This window comes from Herpailurus yagouaroundi, unplaced genomic scaffold (assembly GCF_014898765.1).
Source record: "Herpailurus yagouaroundi ecotype Mexico unplaced genomic scaffold, PumYag 189, whole genome shotgun sequence".
NCBI classification, from domain to species: Eukaryota; Metazoa; Chordata; class Mammalia; order Carnivora; family Felidae; genus Herpailurus; species Herpailurus yagouaroundi.
In genome coordinates this window covers 13229264-13249730 of record NW_024412420.1, presented here as the reverse complement: position 1 = coordinate 13249730, position 20467 = coordinate 13229264, and the positions used below count along the sequence as shown (strand labels likewise).

At 58.9% G+C, this 20467-nt stretch overlaps 1 protein-coding gene across 5 annotated transcripts in view; it reads left to right on the top strand.

Annotated features, from left to right (window-relative positions):
- Positions 1 to 20467, top strand: part of SRCIN1 (SRC kinase signaling inhibitor 1) — a 64596-nt gene that overhangs the window by 22629 nt on the left and 21500 nt on the right. For 3 of the 5 annotated variants that reach the window (XM_040497334.1, XM_040497333.1, XM_040497335.1), the window contains 10 exons: positions 1928 to 2229; positions 5221 to 5319; positions 11864 to 11887; positions 15495 to 15690; positions 16355 to 16553; positions 16960 to 17053; positions 17567 to 18441; positions 19556 to 19648; positions 19899 to 19942; positions 20261 to 20448. In XM_040497334.1, the coding sequence (XP_040353268.1) occupies positions 1951 to 2229; positions 5221 to 5319; positions 11864 to 11887; positions 15495 to 15690; positions 16355 to 16553; positions 16960 to 17053; positions 17567 to 18441; positions 19556 to 19648; positions 19899 to 19942; positions 20261 to 20448 (2091 nt within the window). In that variant the 5' untranslated portion in view covers positions 1928 to 1950. The remainder of the gene's footprint in view (positions 1 to 1927; positions 2230 to 5220; positions 5320 to 11863; positions 11888 to 15494; positions 15691 to 16354; positions 16554 to 16959; positions 17054 to 17566; positions 18442 to 19555; positions 19649 to 19898; positions 19943 to 20260; positions 20449 to 20467) is intronic. The other 2 variants (XM_040497336.1, XM_040497337.1) reach the window with 2 other exon arrangements.

The following is a 20467-nucleotide window of genomic DNA, read 5'->3' as shown; positions in this document are numbered from 1 at the left end:
CAAGGAATCATATCCATGAAATCAGTGGCTGGACCTTCTATTTGGAGTTTTCCTAATCCTCATGAAAATAAAGGTATGAGTGTTAAACTGTGAAACAGTGTTCCTCCCAAGGTCAGCTCTTGTGTCTCTGGACCTCATGCCAGAGGGAGGTGACTGCAGTGAGAGGGACAGACGCCCGGAGGTGGGGGAGGGAGGAGGGACCCCAGACCCAGTGCCAGGCTGAGGAGACAGCAGGTAAACAGAGAGGAGTGCCCCGTGCTGTTGTCATTGTTCTTATTAAGAGACAGTTGTTGAGAAAAGTGTGATGGGAGGGGATGAGGCAAACCTAAGAGATGTTGGGGTCAAATCTGGCCTGCACCACTCACAGTGGCTTTGAGCACATCACTGGACTCCTCTGACCTCGGCGGGCCCATCTCTGAAGTGTGGCCACAGTGATAACCCCCCCACAAGGGGTGCTGAGAGGCTCGCAGGCCATAATGAAGGCGGTGGGTGGGTCAGGCCTTTGGAAGCCGTGGAACTCTGTGTCTGTGGAAGCCATTCTTCCCTTAGTTTTGGTGGGAGGTGCTGGGTCCTCTGTTCCCCAGATCTACATGCCTCAGCCATAGCCTAGGGAGGAGTGTGGGTGTGGGTGTGTGGGTGTTAGGTGAGGGATAGCTTTTCCTGAAATGTGGCTGAATTTCTTCTGTCCTCCTGTGGTGCACAGGAGGTGACGGAGGCCTGGCAGCAGGCCTAATGCCCAGTAGATGTGTGGAGGGAGGGGGCTGACCGGGCACTCCAGCTGGATGGAACCTGGCTGGGTCCCAGCATCCCCAGCCTCCTCTTCTTTGCCCCAGTTGGCCCTGTGAGTCAGCCCCTGTGTGGGTGCATAGTCTGCTGCGGGGTCCGACGCCCCCAGACCTAGGCTACGCTTGGGGACTGCGGCTTTGAGGCTGGTGGATTGTGGGGCTGGGGGTATGCCAGGGAGACTGTGTTTGTCTCCCTGCGAGGGACACCTGGCACCTGTTGTGGGTGATACCACAGCTGGCATGGGTGACACTCTGGAGCCACTGTCCCAGCTTTGAGGCTGGAGGACGCGAGACAGCAGGGCTGGGCCTGGCGAGGCCAGGACTTCGGGGCTGGTGGGCATGTGGGGAAAAGATTCAGAATTCCGCGTGGGGACCTCAACCCCCGGCCTTCTCTTTTTTCTGCTTCTGTACTGTCCTTCGTCCCCTATGCGTCTCTTAAAGGTCTCCAACTGTGTGTGTGTGTGTGTGTGTGTGTGTGTGTGTGTGTGTGTTGGGAGGGGAGACTGAAGAAAGGGGTGGTGGGGAGCGGGGAGGGTCCCAGGGTGAGGGCTTGAGCTGTTCTGTCTGCTTTCTTTTTCCTTTGAGTTTGTCCCAAGTCCATCTCTCTCTCTCTCTCCCTCACTGTTTTCTCTGTGCCCAGCCTCCCCTGTCTGTCCATCTGTCTGTCTCTGGGGAGGGAGGGGAAAAGGGGGGGGGGTCCCCGCCCCACTCCTTAGAGGACGCTCATGAAAGGAAGACAGTACAGGCTCCTTTCCACATCTTTCAGGAAGCATCTAAAAGGAAACTCCCCTTCCCTCAACCTGTTCACACTAGCATTAGGAAGAAGGGGGTATGTGGCTAAAGAGGGATTCACGACCCAGGCTCCCAGCCCCTCCCTGGCCTCAAATAACCCCTCACTTGTAGCCATCACCCTTCCAAACCCACCCGGAAGAAAAGCACGAAGCTGGACCCCGCCCTTGCGCCCCAACTTCCGTGGAGCCCTCCCCCCTGCTGCCTCTTAGGCGTCCTAGCGGGGGGTGGGCAGCCCGGTGCCTGTTGCCCCGCCTTAGGCCTGCCCCTCCCCGCAGTGCCCCAGGGGAGGGCCGGGCATCCCCGTGCTGGACGCCCCGTGACCCCGCCGTGCCCCCTCTCCCCTCTCGCAGATCCGGAGCGGAGCAGCCCCCCCATGCTATCTGCGGACGATGCCGAGTACCCGCGGGAGTACCGGACCCTGGGGGGCGGGGGCGGCGCGGGCGGCGGGGGCCGGCGCTTCTCCAACGTGGGGCTGGTGCACACGTCGGAACGGAGGCACACGGTGATCGCCGCCCAGAGCCTGGAGGCGCTCAGTGGGCTCCAGAAGGCCGATGCCGACCGCAAGCGCGATGCGTTCATGGACCACCTCAAGAACAAGTACCCCCAGCACGCCTTGGCCCTGCGCGGTCAGCAGGACAGGATGCGAGAGCAGGTGAGTGGGGGCTGGCTGTGGGCTGGGGAGGGGGGGTCTGACGCCGTGCTTCCCTGCCCCCCAGGCTCATCCCTATTCCGAGAGGCATCTGAAGAGAGAGCGGGAAGGGGGCGGCAGGGAGTTGGCCTGGTTGGCCTTTTCTGGAGCCTGGGGAGGTAGGGGGTGAGGGCTCAGCCTCCAGACCTCTGCCCTTTCCTCCCGGAGTTGGGAGCCCTCGATGGAACAGAGAGGCAGAGATGCTGTTGGATTGGGCAGAAGGACAGGAAGGCTGTCTTGGAGGCCAAAGTTGTGGTGGGGAGGAAGAGGGGACAGTCTTGGGGGCTGACTGTTCTGAGCCTGAAGGTCCGTCCAGCCTGGAGTTGAGGCTCTTGGGGTTGGCACCTCTGTGACATGGCCCCCTTTGGGAACCTCGGGAGGCTGGGTCTGATGTGCCCCCAGCCCGTGCAAGAACAGAGCCCAGAACTCTTGGGGCCTTTTATCCTCCTCCCTCCCTGTTCCCCCCCCCCGCCCCCCCCGAGACTCGCTGTGTGACTTCTAGCCAGAGGCTGCCTCTCTCTGTGCCTTGGTTTCTCTCCTGCCATCAGTAAGGCTTACAGAGGCGTCAGGGTCCCTGCTTCCAGACCAGGGCCTGTCTCCTTCTGTATGGGGTGGGATGCTTCACCTGTAAACCTCTCCCAGATCCTTGAGTTCCTGGATGCACCTCTCCATTCAACTGTGACCTTCTTGTCTGTAGGAAAGTTCTTTCCTGGGGGTAGCCTTCTGCCTACAGTCCCACATTGGCGAGATGCCTTGATGGCTGCTGAGACCCAGGCATTGTCCCCTGGGTCACTATTTCAGAAAGGCTGGTGGTGTCAGTCCCTGATCCCACACCTGTCTTGCTCTGTCCTCCTTTCCAGGTACTGCTGGGTGTGGCTGGGAAAGGGGAAGAGTGTCCCCATTCCTGTTGTCACAGCAGGGAACAAGGACACATTGGCACATGTGGCCCCTGATGTCACCCCCAGTTCTGTCTTGCTTTTGCCTTTTCCCAGCTTCAGAGTCCTCCTGGGAGCAGAGATCTGATTGGAATAGGGGAGAGTTGCATTTGGAGATGTGGCCCTCACCCTCAGGAAGCCCCTCTCAGTGGGTTCCTTCTGTGTGCTCTGGCTTGGGAGGAGGGGCAGGGGCATTTGTGATCTGGAGGGGGTGGAAGAATGCTTACACGGAAGTATGAGGGGCACAGTCAGTTGGGAGAGGGTTTAGAGGAGAGGAGACCAGGTGGGCAGGCCTGGTCAGGAAAGGAATCCTGGAGGAGGAGGGACCTAAACTAGGTTTAGAAGGATGAAAAGGGTCTGAATGGGCATCGAGGAAGAGAACGTCGTTTGAGGAGCCGGGAAGATTGGGAGGTGAGCATGGTCCTGAGTTGGTTTGGGGACCGGTACAGAAGCCCACCTGGCTGGTGCAGAAGGGAGGCAGTGGGAGGTGTGGGGGCAGACTGGAAAAGTGGGGCCAGATGGTGGTGGCTAGGAGGGCTTGGTTGTTTTTGGATGGTGGATAGGGGAAGAAAGAGAGGAGGAAGAGAAGGTGTTAGGGAGGGTGAAGAGATGGGGGGTTGGAGAGAAGGCTGAGCAAGGCTTGCTTGCTGCCTGGACCGAGGAGCCAAAGACAGAAAACCTGGGTAGCAGGGAGCTATCGGTGCCTTGGGGAGGAATAAGTGGGTGGGAGGGAAATGTTGGGGGGATGGGAGACAGGAATAGGGGAGGTGAGTTTGCAGAGGGGGGAGGGCATTCCCAGGGATGTCCATTAGGGGCGCCATAGGTACGGCCCAAGACTGAACCAACAACAGCTTCAGGAGGCCAGGTGAGCATGATCTGGGCAGAGTGGCAGTGGGACCTGGGGCATAAGCACGGCCACCAGGGCAGAATGGAGTCTGAGAGGGGAGAGGGCCATGACAGTGTGGAGGAGGAGGAGAAAGGCCCAGCAGGAGGACCACCAGCGCTTCCGAAGTCAGGAGGGAGAGAGAGAAACAGCCATTGGCACCGGCTGGGTCCTGTGGGTCCAGAGGGTCCCCCTCGTTTCTCTTGGTGTGGTGAGGTCATGGCCAGTTTCAGGGGTTGAGGAGCTTGGAGGTGTTGGCAGAGCTGTGGCGCAGAGCAGTCTGGGAGGTTCGGCCATAAAAAGATGAAGATGGCAGGGGTGATGGCCTCAAGGGGCAGCAGGCCTGAGAGAGAAGACATGGGCACGTTTGAGGGCCTCGGACGTGTCCGGCACGTTCCGTGGCACAGATGGGCGCTCAGCAAATACTTAGTAAATGAGCCAAAACACAGCAACTTGCTCACAAATTCATTCCTTTGTTCATTCACTCATTCATTCCCTCGAGTAGAGTGAGTGGGTAGGATCTCAGACGTCTCCCTTGCCACGGAGGGCTCGGTGCCTAAGCGTAGTGCCGGCTGGGTGAATGTCGGTGGAATGAATGAAGGCGAATGACTTTGGGGATGGCGAGGGGGAAGAAGGCCTTGGGGGAAAGGTCCTGGGTTAATGGGTTTCAAGTCTTAGGTGTGGTGTGGCCTGGGGTTGGGAGACAGCAGGGAAGAAAGAGGTGCTGTCGGTGCAGGGGCACGTGGGAGTGAGGACCCCTGCGGACTGGTTCCCCGTCTCTGTGAGGGAAACGAGGAGCTGGAGGAGAGGACAGGTGAGGAACAGCTCCTTGGTAGAGTGTCCAGGGAGGCAGTCAAAAATTGAAGAAAGGGAACTCAGGAGTATCTGATGGAGGAGACCCCCTCCTGGGCTGAGGCAGCCCCCAGTCGGACACGAGAGAAACATCCAGAAACAGACCAGGGGTTCTAGTTAGAGATCCAGCCTTGGGAAGGGACCAGCCAGTGTTGCAAGTTCCCTCTGGGGTGTGAGTTCCGTGCCAAACCTTGCCCCAGGAATGTCCCTCCCCGCCCTGTCACAGTCCCCCAGCGGCTCCTGCCCGCTCCCCCTAATGGGGTATCCCCCCCTTCGCACACACAGGTTGGCGGCTGGACCGTGGACCCCGTGTGCCTCCTCAGCTCCCTCTGCTCCCACCTCCATGGCGACTCCGCCCCCTCCGGGGCTGGCCAGCCGGCCCAGGTGAGTCACCCACTTCCCTCACACTCCCCAAACCCCTGGAGGAGTTTGGCTTGGGGAAGACTTTTTTTTGGAGGGGGGATATCTAGGACTTTAATTTTGCATCCCTTTCTTTTATGTAGGAGCCTCCAGTTTCCGGAGACTCATGCCCTGTACTCTCCCCTGATTATCTGATTCCGACCGCTGCCTCCCCAAAAGTTTGGCTTTGGGGAAGGAGTTTTTTGAGGAGGAATATTCAGGTTTTGAGAACAATTTTTGGATTCTTTTCTCCTTTAAACAGGAGTACCTCCCCTACCCTCATCCATCGGTTTTCAGGAGACTCCTGGGCCCTGTACTCCGTTCCCATGCCCACAGCAGACCATCTCACTCCCATATCCCCACCCTACCTTTCCATCTCTGAGCAGAACCAACCTTCCCCTGATGCCTTACCATCAGGAAGTTCTTCACCATGTCTCTCTACCACCCTTCTCAGTACGCTCAAGGCTTAGTTTCCAATTTTTAAGAGGACTTTGGCATCTAGCTATTTGTTCTGAATTTGTTCCCTGATTCCTCATCAAGCCTCAGTTTCCCAGTTGGGAAGATGGATCTCAGCTTAGACAGGAGCACACTGAGGCAGGGCCTGGGCTCCCAGCTCAGGCTTGGGCCCTGCCAGGGAAGAAAAGTAGGCATCTGGGGCCCAAACAGGGAGAGGGGTCAGGGAGTCAGAGTTGCAGCAGGGAAGGGGCCACCCTGAGAGGGCCTTGGCTTGAGGCTGTTCAGCTGTAGGAGGCAGAAAAGATGCAGAAACCAGGAATCCAAGGGGTAGCATGGGTACCGGCTTCACTTCCTCACACGTCCTGCTCCCCCTGGGGACCGGCAGCAAGGCTTGACTTTTTCAAGGAGAATTAGAAGGAAAGATGTGACAGCCTAAGAAAGGGCAAGGCTCCAGAGCACGGACGTTTTAGCGGAGTGTAACTCAAGTCTAGTGACAGATTGGCACGCTCGGCGTCACCCACAGGGCATTCGGCCCGCTTCCCTTCTTGGCTCTCGGCCCCATCTTGACTGAACTTCGGGCAACAAATGTGTCTGCCCCCAAGGCTGGATGGCAAATGGGATAGACTTGTCCTGAGTGGCCAGGTGCACATGGAGGCTAAGACGGGGCTGGGACAGGGATGGTGATGGGGCAGAGGATAGACACGATGTGTCTGGGGCATACAGAGGCCTCCCCAGATGACGTGTCTTGGAACTAGATATGGTTGGGGTGCCGGAGAGGAGTGAGGCTGAGCTGGGTGAGCTCAGTTGTCCCTGGTCATGGGGCTTTAGGCCTGTCCACATCTGGAATTTGCTCTGATGGAGGAAATTCCATCAGAGTTTGAAAAGACCCTGACCCCAGGGCTTTGTAATTACAGAGGCAAGCGGCTGTTCATAGGCTCTTGTCATCACTTGCTACTCAGTGCTTATCACACTTCCCCATGGCTGAGTCTGAGGCTCTCCTTTATGTAAATAAAGTGTAGGATCAGAGAGTGTCAGCAAAGGCCGGAGTTACACAGCAGAGCAAGATCGGAGGCCATCAAGGAAGCTTAGGCGTCCTAGGCCTCCCAGACTTCGCTGGGAATGGAGTCATCGGAGAGCTGAGGAGGGCAGCGGTGCACAGCTGAGACCCTGATGGGGAGAGGCCATGATCTCGAGGGTGACAGGTCGGGAGGCAGGACACTCTTCCCCCCAACCCTAGGCCAGACCTGTGGGAGTGGGAGCCTAAAGAGGACCCTGGGAGAGGACCAGAAGCTAGACTCCAAGCCGCAGCCCCTCCCCCGCTTCCACTAGGCTGCCTAACCTCCCTCCCTCCTTCTGCAACCCGAGTCCCGGGCGGCGGGCCGGCGTATCGGGTGACCGCGGCGACGCAGCCACCAGCCTCCGCCGATCCTCGGCGGGGCTGCGCCGGCGGGGCCGCGCCGGGGGAGGGGGCCAGAGAGAGGATGTGCTCGGCGGCGCGCCGCGCCGCGCCAGGTGGAGTCGCGGTTACCGGGGCGACCGGGGCCCGGGCCGGCTCCGCGGCGGCGGCTCTCGCATTGCAGCAAAGGGCACCGGCGGCGGCGGCTGCGGAGGCGGTGGCCGGGGGAGGGGAGAGCCCGGGCGGGTGGGAGTAGGGGGCCGCCCTCCCTCCCCCGCCGGACGCGGGACCTGGGGCTGGGGGCCCCGCGCATACACCTGTGGCCGCAGGTAAGAAGGAGCGGCTGCGGGGGCCGGGGCCGCAGCCTGAGGTTCCGCGGGCGGCGGGGCACGGAGACGGGAGCCAGCTCCGCGGCTCTGAGGGGCGGTCGGGGGGTGGGAGGCGCGCAGGCCGTGGCGGTTCCGGATCCCCGAGAAACGCCCCCTCCCCTCCCCCACCGCGTTCGCAGCCTTCCGCGTGGGCCGGACCCCCACCCCGAAATGCGGCTGGCGCCCCCTCCCCCAACCTCGGAAAGTCATGACCTTCCTGGGGTGCGCCCTTGCCCCCGGCGCGGCGCTGGTCCCGCAGCGCCCCCCCCAACCCCACGCTCTGCATTGGGGGGGGGGTGGAGGTGAGGGTGTCGATGGGCATACCTGGGGGGAGGGTCGTGAATGTGCGTCGTGGTGGGAGGCTGGCCACACGGGGGCACGTTAGGTAGCCCTGGGGGTGCTGGTGTTTACGTGGACTAGTGTTCACAGGAGTTGAGAGGTGGGTGTGTGCGCGGGTGCACGCGGAGCCAGGGGATTAAGGAGCAGGAGGTGAGACCCGTTTGCTAGTCCTCCCTTTCCTGGAGGATGCGTCGTCGGGGCTTGAGGTCAAGGAGGGGTCACGCAGCTCACCTAGCCTACAGGGGACGTCTGCCCGAGGAGCGAGGAGCGGAGAGACCTCAGCTGGCTGGGCTCAGGCTCCCAGGGGGCACGGCCCCGCCCCTCCCAGGGCTTGGCCCCGGAGAAAGGGATCAGCTGCAGCGGGAGGGAAGAACCCCACTAAGGGCTCTTAAGGTGGGGAAGGGAGGGGGTTAACTCCTCAGCCCCCCACCCCCACCCCAGAGGGAAGAAGCTGTTTCCTTTTCTCACCTGGGAATTTGAGGACTCCCCAGCCTTGCTTTCCAGGGTCACCGGGAAGATTCCCCCTCCCGTAGTTCTGAAAGCCTTTTCCCTAGACAGTGAATGCTTGGCTTCCAAATCGAATCCTTTAGGACACCTTTCATTTTGTCCCCTGCTCTCGTAAGATTCTTTCCTACAAGTGAGTACCCTTGGCAAGGGCTCTCCCACTCAGACCTTCCTTTTTTCCACCATCTCACCATCCCCCACCCCATCTCTGAATATGGGGGATGGAGAGAGGTCCTTCTTGAAACTGGAGGTGTTTGCTGGGGGTGAAGGGCCAGACCTCTCTTGGGCCCTTCCTGCCCTTTGCCCTCCTTCCAGGCAGTTTCTGGTGTTGGGAAATTCCCAGGGGAAAGGCTCAGAAGGCTGAGCAGTGCTGGGTGCCAGGAGATGGTGGGAGTGGTGCCAGACAAGAGTATTCAGAGACATCCCCTCTCCTCCTATGGGCTGGTCCTAGTTTCTTCGCATTCGTTCATGGTCAAATATTTGTTGAGGGTCTACTGACATACAAGGCATTGTGTTAGGCAAGCAGGAGGAAAGGGTGAGGAGGTTGGATGGGGAGAACCCCACCTTAGCAAATGGGGGTGGGGAGCTCTCTGCTCTCGGTCACCCGAGGCTGTCCTGTGGGGTTTAACACCCTGGAAAGAGAGACAGAGGATAGATGGCATTCCTAGGGACTTCTCCCCACTTTTGTCCTCCCCTTCCCCCCAAGGACACTGAGTTGCCAGGAGACTATGTGTCTTATTCCTGGTGGGGCCAACATAGAAGAGGATCTTTCTTCCCACTTTCCAGAGAGGCCGCGGGGGCAGAATCTCCTCAGTGTGCCCTACAGGCCAGAGCCCAAAGTCTCAGCCTCACTCCAAGTTTGCCAAGCACAAAACGCAGCAACTCTTCCATTGTTACCCTCTAGTGGGGCTTGCCTGGCCTTTCCTGTGGAAAGGTAGTGTCCCCAGGTAGTGACCCCTCCCTTCTGGGTCTGACTGCCCCACGGATGTGCCCAGCCTTGGGAGTCTGGGCACACCTAGTGTGGCTGTAGCCAGGCCCCAGAGGCGCAAGGCGGCCCCAGCCATCTGCACATACTGAGTCTGATGTGTTGACACTGGGGGCTGGGTGGGGGTGGGGGATCCTCTGCCTGTTTTGAATCAGGAGTTAATCTACCTAATGCACGATGTCTGGGATGTCATAGGCAGGCGGCAGTGGCTCCGTGACCTGGCGACTGGGGGGAAGGAGGGATGAGACTTTCTTTTTGTATGTGCGCATTGTGTGGGTGCTGTTTTGTGTGTTTCTGCAGTTGAGGGGTGTGTGTGTGTGTGTGTGTGTGAGCGTGCACACACTTGTGAATGGTATCTTTGGGTGTCTCTGTGACTCTGGGGGATGTTGACGGGGGTGTGAATGGTACTGGCGCCTCTGTATTTCTGTGCGGGGAGCTGGAGCGTGTGTGATGCAGGTGAGGGGCCTGCGAGGGGTACATACTTGTGCATGAGTGGGACTGCTCTCTGTATGAATGTCTCTGAGCTTCTGGGGTTGTTTCTGACCGTGTAGGGCTTCTCTCCAAGTGCTTGTGTCCTTTTGTGAGCGTGTTTTCGTTACTCTGGGTGTATCTGTGGCCATGTCCTTATCTGAGAGCGTCTGAGAGTCTGTGCTCAGCTCAGCGCGGGGCCTGCGTGTTTCGGGGCACCATGGGTGGCCTGCATGTATGCTGTGTAATGATGGTGGTAGAGGAGGGACAGCGGCCTTCTCTGCAGAGCCGTCCATCACCGCCAGGGCTGCAGACATGACTCCCATCAGAAACCTTCCCGTGCCCTCTGCCTGCCTCTGCCTGCCCCCCGTGTGTCCACTCCCTCTGCTGCCCCTCCCCTTCCCAAGGCCACAGGCAGCTGTGGCTAGGGCCCATTACTCCAGCCTCTTGCCTCCCCTCCCCTCCCCTCGGCACCTGTGGGCAGCCCCTGGCACCCACGGGGGTGGCATGTGTCCATAGATTGTTCTAGGCATTGGCTGGGGCACAGACTTTGCTGTCCCCTTCCCTTGCCTGGCGTGTGACTATCTTTTGTGTCTCTTGGAGCCAGTCCCGGGGGGGGAGAGGTGGCAATCGTAGCTCGGACAGGGATGGCCCTGGTGAGTGAACCCCTTCATCCCAGCCCAAGCCTGGCCTCACCCCCACTCTAAAGGTCTAACTCCATCCCAGCAGTGCCCCTCGACTCAGCCTCCGACCTACTCCTCTCGGCCATGGAAGCATTCAGGTGGCACAGGATACCCCTCTGTGATGTCCTGCCCCTATCAGGGACCCTCAGTGTCCCTCTTCTCTGTCAGTGGCTCTGAGGCCGGGGAATCTTGTCTGTTTGTGCCAGGCACCCCAGTGCTGGGCCATCTGCTGCCTCTGTCTTCCTGCTGAGGCTGGCACCGGTCAGCAGGGTGCCCTCAGCTTTGCCAAGAACCAGCCCAGCCTCTGGCCTCCTTCCTTGTCCTTAGCCATCTGGAAGGGCCTTCTGGTCTCTGGGGAAGACAGGGTGACCCTAGGTTGTTGTGAATGAGGAAGAACCTGAGTTCCCCTACTCTAGGGGTGCAAGGAGCCTTCCTCTCTCATCTATCCGGCCAGAGGACGTTGTCCACACTCCCAGTCTCTACGGCCCCCCTTGCTGCCCATGGCTCCCCGTGGTGGACACCTGTCCACTTTGCTCTGTAAATCCAGTCCATCGCGGTACACAGGCCTCCCTGCCCTGGCCTTGGCCCCCGGCCACCCTCTTCTACCCTGTGCCATATCAACCCCCCCCCCCCCCCCGCCCGCCCCGGACTCCAGTTCTGACCCCACGGTGCTTCACTCACTTTCTGCCTGTTCGCCTAGTGAAGTCTAAACTGAAACCCACCCAGCTGGCCCCAGCCCCTTTGCAGCCCAATCTCCTAATTTCCCAGGCCTTACACCCCCAGCCAGACTGGACTAGTGACTATACCCTCAACACGCTCTCTGCTTGCCTGCCCCTGGGCACTTGCCTGTACTGTCCCCTCTGCTCAGCATGCCTTTCCTCCCAATCTCCAGCTGCTCATTTTTCGAGACCCAACTCAAATGTCGCCTCTTCCAGGAAGTTTCCCCTGGCCAGTCACAACCAGATGCCATTTCTTTGACCCCGCAGCTCTGATTCATCTCTGCTCGTGTCTCATGGGTTCTCTATATCATGGTCATTGGTGCCTTTTCTACCTGTAACTCTCTGAGTTACCGTGACTAGAAGGCGTAGCTTGTGAGCATCTGGAATGGTTCTCCCTTGTCCCCACCAGGCAGCCTGGAGCCTGCTCAGGGCTGGCCTGGGTCTCAGTAGGGAATGGGATATACCAGGCACTGCTTCCTTCCTGTTCCTGGGAGGGCAGAGGGCCCTCGTCCCAGAGCTGAGTGCTAAGCTCAAAGGGTCTCTATCCCACCTCCACCCCTACTCTCCCCTCCCCACCCTCGCATAACCATCTCTTCTCTTATTTCCATCAGCAGCCAAACTACTGGAGTTTCAAGGTCAGTGCGTGTGCTTCTCTGCTTCCATGACAACTGCATGTGCTCTCCTGCCCCTGGCCCTCCCTGCACATGCTTTGCACAGGGGTGTGCGTCTGCACGGGACCTTCTGGTGTGGGCGGTGGGCTTTGGGGCTGCAGGCTGTGGCTGCTGCTTTGAGAGAGTCTGGGTTCGCCTGCCAGGGGCTCATGGATCCAGAGTGGGAGTTTGGGCCACCCCTGCTGGGGATCTAGGCTGGGGGTGCTTAGGCTTTCCCAGGCTGGGAGGGGCATTTTGGAATGAGAGAGGCTGCCTGACATTAACCCCCGCCTGGAGACACTGCTGGCTCCGAGGCAGGGACCTGGATCCCGTGATCTTAAGAGCCCGCTTCTCTGGACTCGGCTTTCATCTTCCAGGGAGGCCTTGTGTCTATGATGAGCCCCTCATCCCTTTCCTACTTGGCACTTTGGGGAGGTGGTCAGTGCCAGGCAAGAGAGTCACAGCTCTGCACCCCAAGCCTGTTGCCCAAGTGGAGGGTTAAGCTCAAAGACAAGTGCCTTCCTGCCTCTCCTGGACAGTTTGGATTATCCACAGCTGGAGAGCTCTCTGTCCCCTCCCGGGGGCATCCTGCTGAGCCCTGGGTGCCTCCTCTGCCTCTCTTGGCAGCCAGGCCCAGAACCCAACCAAGTTAGGCTGCCACTTGTGTCCCAGAGTCTCCAAGTCCCAGGCACCATGACAGGGACTCATGACAGGGACAGTCATCTCGTTCTGAGCATCTTGTTTGCATGCACGCTCCCAGAGAGAAGTCCTTGAATCAGAGAAATCATGGAGTCATAGACACATGTGAGGCACACAACTTTTTTGGAGGAAGCGGTAGAATGTAATGGTTTAATGCATGGGCCCAAGAGCCTGGTGGTGTATTCCAGTCTGTTACTAAACTAGCTGAGTGACCGGCGGCAACTTACATAATCCCCTGGGCCTCAGTTTCTCCTCTGTAAAACGGAACAACAACATCGGCATCATAGCATTGTTGTAAAGCTAGAAGAGATGAGATACTGCACGTCCTAATCACAGTGCCTGGCTCCTGGCGAGCCTTCCATGGTAGCTCTTAGAATCACAGAAGCTGACTGGCGTCCCAAATCAGAATCACCTTGGGAACTTGTCAAAAATCCGGAACTCCAGAGATTTGGATTCAGTGAATGCGGGGTCCTGGAAAGAATGCTTTTAAAAGCTCCCAAGTGACCCTGCCCCAGTCTGTGGACAGCCTTTGGAGACCTTGGATCCTAGTCTGACCGTCCCCACTCAGGGTTCCCTCTGCCGGATCTCTGATCAGGAGTCATCGGCTCCTTGCTGGAATACCTCCAGTGACAGGCGCACACTGCCTCCCACAGCAGCCCCTTCCTATCTTTGGACAGCGCTGCTTGAGTTACCGTGTTATTCTCTTGCCATCTCCCTCGTAGATAGGAAGTCCTGGATGTCTCACTTTTTTTCTGCCCTCTTGACTCAGCCCAGGACCAGAGAGAAGTGCTAATGGGCTTTCTATCTTCTCAAGAGGGTTTTCCGCAAGGGCTGTGAGAACGGAAAGGTGTACCTAGGGCCAAGATGGAGATGGACGCTAGCAGGGCAAGGGAACGTGGCTATCTCTTCTCCCAAGGGTTGCCTCGACAGGCATCTGCCTTCTCTGCAGTCAGCCACCCCTAAGAACCCCCACTTCATTCTGGCCCCTGTTCCATCTTCTTACTGGCACCTCACCTGTGTCCCCAGGCACTGTGGCTACCCTTTACTCTTCATCCCTGCCAGCTGCCTCATTCTGCCTGAATTCTGTAGGCCCTCCCCCATTACATCCTGGCAGCCACTGGCCTTCCAGTTGCCTGGCAACCTCATGGCCGCCAGACAGACCTGGTTCCCCACACTGCTTCGGGGCTGAAGGTGATAGAAAGGGGCACAGGCTGGCACTGGTGATCAGCCTAGTGCTGAGTCACAGGGTACAAAGTCTGGGTATATGCGCCCCCCCATGTGGGCTTAGTTCCCACGCCTGCCTCCCTCCTCCACAGACCCATACCCACTCACTGGCCAAGGCATTGGGCTTCAGACTGGATGCCCCCTGAGGGCTCCAAATCTGACCTTCAACCTCCCCAAGGCCTCCAGGCCACCTCGGGCACAGCTGGGCACATGGCCCATCAGAGGAAGATGCTCTCTCTTTTCCAGAGTGCTAATCCAATTGGAATATTAAATTAAGTTAATATGAAGATGGAGATTAATTAGGGGCTAATCAGGATGGGGGAAGGAGGGAGCTGAGGAGAATAAATGATTCCTTTCTAGAGATACTTTTACTTTTTTTAATTACAAAAGTGATATATTCTGATCGTGCAAAATTCACCCAGCAGACAAATGTATAAAAGAGAAAGCTTTGTCTCAACCCCAACTTAACCAATGTTAACGGCTTTCCGTGATTTGTTGTTGTTAAAAATGGACAACTTACAGAAAAGTACAATTGGACAACATGAATTTTTCCTTGATAATATATATAAATATGATACATATGTGTATTTAGTGTATGGAACATGGAATATACATAACATAGATCTGGCTTATTATCTTCTCCCTTAAATAATAGAGTTTCTGACAGCACCCAGGTTTAAGGGAAGAGGCTGGGGCAGAATGGCAGGAGCTGTGGCCCTGAGTGACAGCCCAGCCTTCAGCCAAATGTAGGCTCTTAAAGTGTAACGGGAATCATGGCGCCCCCTCCCGTCAAGGGGAGAGTGATCAAGCTGTCCCCTGGACAGGGGACAGTCACTGGGTAACACCCTTCCCTAGCCCCAGCAGGATAGCACCCTCAGCTGTAGCTTCAGGATAAGGGGCTGCCATGTGGGGTATTGAGGGAGGCCTTTCTAGAAGGCAAGCCAGGCCAGTTGGCTGTGTGGCAGCATGTGCCTCTTGCAGGGAGGGGCTGAGGCCGGGCACACATGCCATGTGCTCATGGGGACCACACTAGGCTTAGCATGTGCATTGCATGTAGTAGGCAGAGTCTGTTTGAAACCAGAGTAGAGCTAGCTTTGGGATGGTTCTCCCAGTCAGCCTAAGTCAAGGACATTGTGCCCCTCTTTGAGGGCCCATACCTCCCAGAGTTGGGATCCTGGGACCCCTCATTCTTTTTGCTTCCTCCCTGGACCCTGCTTCCTGCCCCCAGCCGACTCTCTGAACTCCACGAAGGATAAATTCGCCGCTCACAAACCCGCCGCTTAATTAATGTCTGGAACTAATGTCCCAATTTGCTCAATGATTCTGCTGCTCACCTCAGTGACAAATTTGTGTTGTTGTTCTTTGGAAGCTTAAAATAGCAGGCGTGCCCTGGCTCCCGCTCAGATGGTTTCTTGTCTGGCTTCCCAGGGTGCCTGAGTCCTTTGCCCACTCCTTACCTGCTGGGTGTCCTAGGGAGGCCAAGGCCCTAAGTGGTTGGGGAACTCTCCTGTAGCCACACAGCGAGTCTGGAATCCAGGAGACTGGTGTGTGTGTGTGTGTGTGTGTGTGTGTAGCTGGCTGGCAGGGGCTCCCTGGGCCCGGATAGAGGCAATGGGCAGAGCAAAAGGGGCTCATGTTTGATTCCTGTCATCCTGCCCTGCCCCTGCAGACCCGCAGCTCACGCCACACTCAGGGAGCCCAGCCCGGGCTGGCAGACCAGGCAGCCAAGCTGTCATACGCCTCGGCTGAGTCGCTGGAGACCATGTCCGAGGCGGAGCTGCCCCTGGGCTTCAGTAGGATGAACCGCTTCCGACAGAGCCTGCCCCTCTCCCGCTCTGCCAGCCAGACCAAGCTGCGCTCACCAGGTACTACTCGCCCAGTCCACCCTCCTCCTGGCCACTGGCTCCTCCCTCTGCTCTGCTCACTCGGAAACCCTCTTCACCCCCTTCACCATTCCATCTCTCCTCAACCAAGCCCCTGGCTCCCTTCGCCACATTTGCACCTCCCTGCCCCCCAGCAGTCTCCTCTGCTTGGGGCCTCTCCCTCCTCAGCTTCTCTTCCTAGCCCTCCTCTCTCCCACCCCTCCCCTCCCTTGGCACCACCTGCCCTATCCCTTGCTCTATCCCTTGTTCTCCCTGTCTTCTCTCTCCTTCATCTCCATTCACCGGCCCCCTCTTCCTTCATTCCCCTCTTGCTCACCTCTCTTCCCCTCAGCGACAGCTCCCTCTCAGTTTCTGGTGCACCTGCTCCTGCCCCCAATTTCATTTCCTCATCCAGGCTCCTACCTGCCTGGGGTCGAGGAGGTGCCTTGAGAGGACGGCAGCATGAGGGGTGCCTGGGTGCACCTGCACTCGGGGGGCGCCTCTGGCCTCAGACCCTGCCTCTGCAGGACCAGCACGGCTCCCGAAGGTCCCCCTCAATCTCCCAGCCGGCGTGGTGGCCGTGGTGGTGGTGGTGGTGGTGGCGGCGGTGGCCGTGGTGGTAGTGGTGGCAGCAGCTCTGACAGAGAGGGCGGCGTCTCCTTCGCAGGGGTGCTGTTTCTGCAGTTCGGGGAGGAGACTCGGCGCGTGCACATCACGCACGAGGTCAGCAGCCTGGACACGCTGCACGCGCTCATCGCGCACATGTTCCCGCAGAAGCTCACCATGGGCATGCTTAAGTCGCCCAACACCGCCATCCTCATCAAAGACGAAGCTCGCAACGTCTTCTACGAGCTGGAGGACGTCCGGTGGGCGTGGCCCCGGGGGATGGGTGGGCTTCCCCAGGCTCCTCCTCTGAAGGGGGTGGGGGCTCGATTCCCCAGGCCTTTCCCTCCCCAGCTTCCTCTTGACCCAACCTCAGCCCTTCCTCTCTCCTTCCTAGATCATCTTACCCTCTCCCCTCAAAATTATCCACCCCTGCTTAGCTCGTTTTGGCTTGAGCTAACCTGACAATGGCGCGTGAGGCCGAGGAGGTGGGCGGGGTGGAGGCTGTTGTGTGTGTTGGTGGCAGGCAGTCTGAGGCACTGAGCAAGAAGTTAGGAAGAGGCCAGGGGCCCCTCTTGCCACCCCTCTTCCCTCTTCCTGGAGTAGCTACCCCTCCTTATGGAAGGGCTGAGGGATGGTGACCCATTGCGCCTTCCCCTTCTCCCGCAGGGACATCCAGGACCGAAGTATTATCAAGATCTATAGGAAGGAGCCATTATACGCAGCTTTTCCTGGCTCACACCTTACCAACGGGGACCTCCGGGTATGGCTGGGGATCCCCAGGGGATTGGGGAGGCTGGGCAGATGGGGTCCGGGTGCACAGAGTCTAGTTACTTGTCACCAGGGATCAAGGGCAGCTTTTGGGGAAGGGAACAGAGAGGCTGAAGCAGAGAGTAGCTTCCACTAACTGTGAGGTCATGGAGGGGTCCCTCCCCTCATCTGCCATGATCCCCTCCTCTGCATCCAGGATTTCCCCAGCAGGCCTCCAGATAGTCTAGGGGGCCTCTATCAGGGACCACTGCTTCCCTTCTTGCTTCCCCAACCCTCACCACAGAGTGGGCTGGGGGTTGCCCCCCTAGTGCCTCTCCATCCGCCACTTCCTCCATGCGGGGACCCCCGATGGGAAAGGGGCCCAAATGCAGCAAGAGGGAGGGAAGGCGGAGAACAGAAGGGACTTCCTAAGCGTCAGGGGGGAGATGTTGTCTCCTTAAGCAAGGGGCAAGGGATTCCCCTTTGTGACCAACCCTGTGAGGTTCTGGGACTGTCTTCTGCACAGAGGGAGATGGTGTATGCCTCGAGGGAGTCGTCGCCCACACGGCGTCTCAACAACCTGTCGCCGGCGCCGCACCTGGCGTCCAGCTCTCCGCCCCCGGGGCTGCCGTCCGGGCTGCCGTCCGGGCTGCCCTCGGGGCTGCAGTCGGGCTCGCCGTCGCGCTCGCGCCTCTCCTACGCCGGGGGACGCCCGCCCTCCTACGCTGGCAGCCCGGTGCATCACGCGGCCGAACGGCTCGGGGGCGCCCCCGCCGCCCAGGGCGTCAGTCCCAGCCCCAGCGCCATCCTGGAGCGGCGCGACGTGAAGCCAGACGAGGACCTGGCGGGCAAGGCGGGCGGCATGGTGCTGGTGAAGGGTGAGGGGCTCTACGCCGACCCCTACGGGCTGCTCCACGAGGGCCGCCTGAGCCTGGCCGCGGCAGCCGGCGACCCGTTCGCCTACCCGGGCGCCAGCGGCCTCTACAAGCGCGGCTCCGTGCGCTCGCTCAGCACCTATTCGGCCGCCGCGCTGCAGTCCGACCTGGAGGACTCGCTGTACAAGGCGGCGGGCGGTGGCCCGCTCTACGGCGACGGCTATGGCTTCCGCCTACCGCCCTCATCGCCTCAGAAGCTGGCCGACGTGGCGGCGCCCCCCGGAGGCCCCCAGCCGCCGCACAGTCCCTACTCGGGGCCGCCCAGCCGCGGCTCGCCGGTGCGCCAGTCTTTCCGCAAAGACTCAGGTTCTTCGTCGGTCTTCGCGGAGAGCCCCGGAGGCAAGACCCGCAGCGCGGGGGGCTCCTCAACGGCCGGAGCCCCGCCTCCCGAGCTCTTCCCCGGGCCTGGGGAGCGCCCGCTGGTTGGATTTGGGCCGCCGGTGCCAGCCAAGGACACGGAGACCAGGTGCGGGACGCTCGTGAGGCCTCAGGGCTGTTGGGGGTGGGGAGAGGGAACACATTCGGTCTGTGGCAGGGTTGCGTCCTGGACTGTGAGACCCCAGAGTCCTTTGTAGACCCAGAGTAGCCTTGAGAGTTCACTGGAATAATTTGGATATGACAGGGAAGACACTGGAGAGACAGACATGCCATTTTCCTTCCTTCTGCAAGACCTGGAGGGGTTGGATGAAAGGGCCCCAGACAAGGCCATCGGATCCCTAAACCTCAGTTCCCCCAACTAAAATTGAGGCTGAACCAGCCCTCCAAGCCTTTCCTGCTCAGAGTTTGCAGCCATGAGAGCTGTCCAGCACACAGTCAGCTGAAGTCCACTGGGGAGGGGGTGCTGGTAAGAAATAGGAATGGGGAGAGAGGCACATTCCATTAGGTAGCCTCCAAGCTGGGGAACGCTTGCCTGTTATTCAGCCCCAACCTAAGGATACAGGGCTGGAGGAGGTAACCAGAGCATTGAGCTATCCCCTTCTGTCCGTGGGCAGTGATGCAGAGATATGGAGAAGCAATTCACATTCACACAGCTCTCCTGTGGCTTGTGTGCCAGGCACTGAACTGGGCACTGTGGGTGCCAAGTTGGGAAAGCCTGGTTCCTGCCTTGTTCAATGGGGATGACACATTAAAAAAATACTTGCACTTCCTTTGAGAGAGTAGACAGGTGGTGTGGAAGGAGGGACTCCTTAAAGCTGTTGAGGACTCTGGGATGGCTTCTAGGAGGAGGTAGGGAGGAGGGCATGCCAGGAAGGGGGAAAACATGTGCAGAGGTATATGTGCAGGGGCCCCACCTCCCTGAGGTGGGGCCCATTAGAGAGCCAGTATTGAGAGATGGGGCCGGCAAGGGAGGAAATGACTGTCAGATGGAAAGGGGCCTTCCCAATGTTAGATGGGGGACTGTGGGCTTGAACCTTTGGCATTGGGGCCCTCTGAATTGTCTGTGCTGGTGGCTGGGGAGGGAATGGTATTTCCTTTAATTATCAATCTTAGGAATGGAGGCATTCCTTAGGAACGGGGTCCCTCAGCAAGAGGGACCCCATACCCAGAGAAGGGTTGCTCAAAGCCACCATCCTTTCCAGAGAGCGCATGGAGGCCATGGAGAAGCAGATTGCCAGCCTCACGGGCCTGGTACAGAGTGCCCTACTACGAGGCTCGGAGCCTGAGACCCCCAGGTAAGACTCTTCTCTCAACACTAGTGCCACGGCCTATGGTTGAGGCAAGAGGAAGGAAAAGTGGGCAGCAGAAGCCTGGTCCAGCTCTGCCAGTGTCTCAGTGTGTGAATCTGGATGAGCCCCTTTCCTTCTCTGGGACTCCATCCTGACATCAGGGGACTGGAGGAGATTTTGTTAAAGTCTCACCCAAGCTTTGATGGTCTGGGGTCAGCCCGGACCCACTGATGGCCATCTTTTCCCTGTGCCACAGCGAGAAGATTGAAGGCTCCAATGGAGCAGGAACCCCGTCAGCACGTGAGTGACCCTTTGCCCCTCCCCCACAGGTACTTGCCCTCTCCAAGCCTCAGATTCCTAATCTGTAAAGTGGGAATTAAACCATCAGCTATGTCACTGGGCTTCAGTGGATCAATGAACAGTCACCTTAGCCCAAAATGCCTTTGCCCTGGTGCTTTGCTCCCTACAGAAGGGCTGAGCCATTAGTTGGGGCAGGGAGTCAGAGCCCCGTGCTTCTCTAGCTACTGTGAGGATCCGGGGTGGGAAAGACCTTGTCCAAACCCCTTGCAGGCTCAAGGTTTGTTCCCTTTCTCCCATCCTCGTGGTCCCTCTCTGCAGCCTGTGGGTCAGGCAGCCGGAGCAGCGGGGCCACCCCAGTGTCTGGCCCTCCCCCGCCCTCGGCCAGCAGCACTCCTGCGGGGCAGCCCACTGCCATCAGTCGTTTGCAAATGCAGCTGCACCTGCGTGGCCTACAGAACAGCACCAGTGACCTGCGCAGCCAACTTCAGCAACTTCGAAAGCTCCAGGTACAGCCTGCTCCGGGGC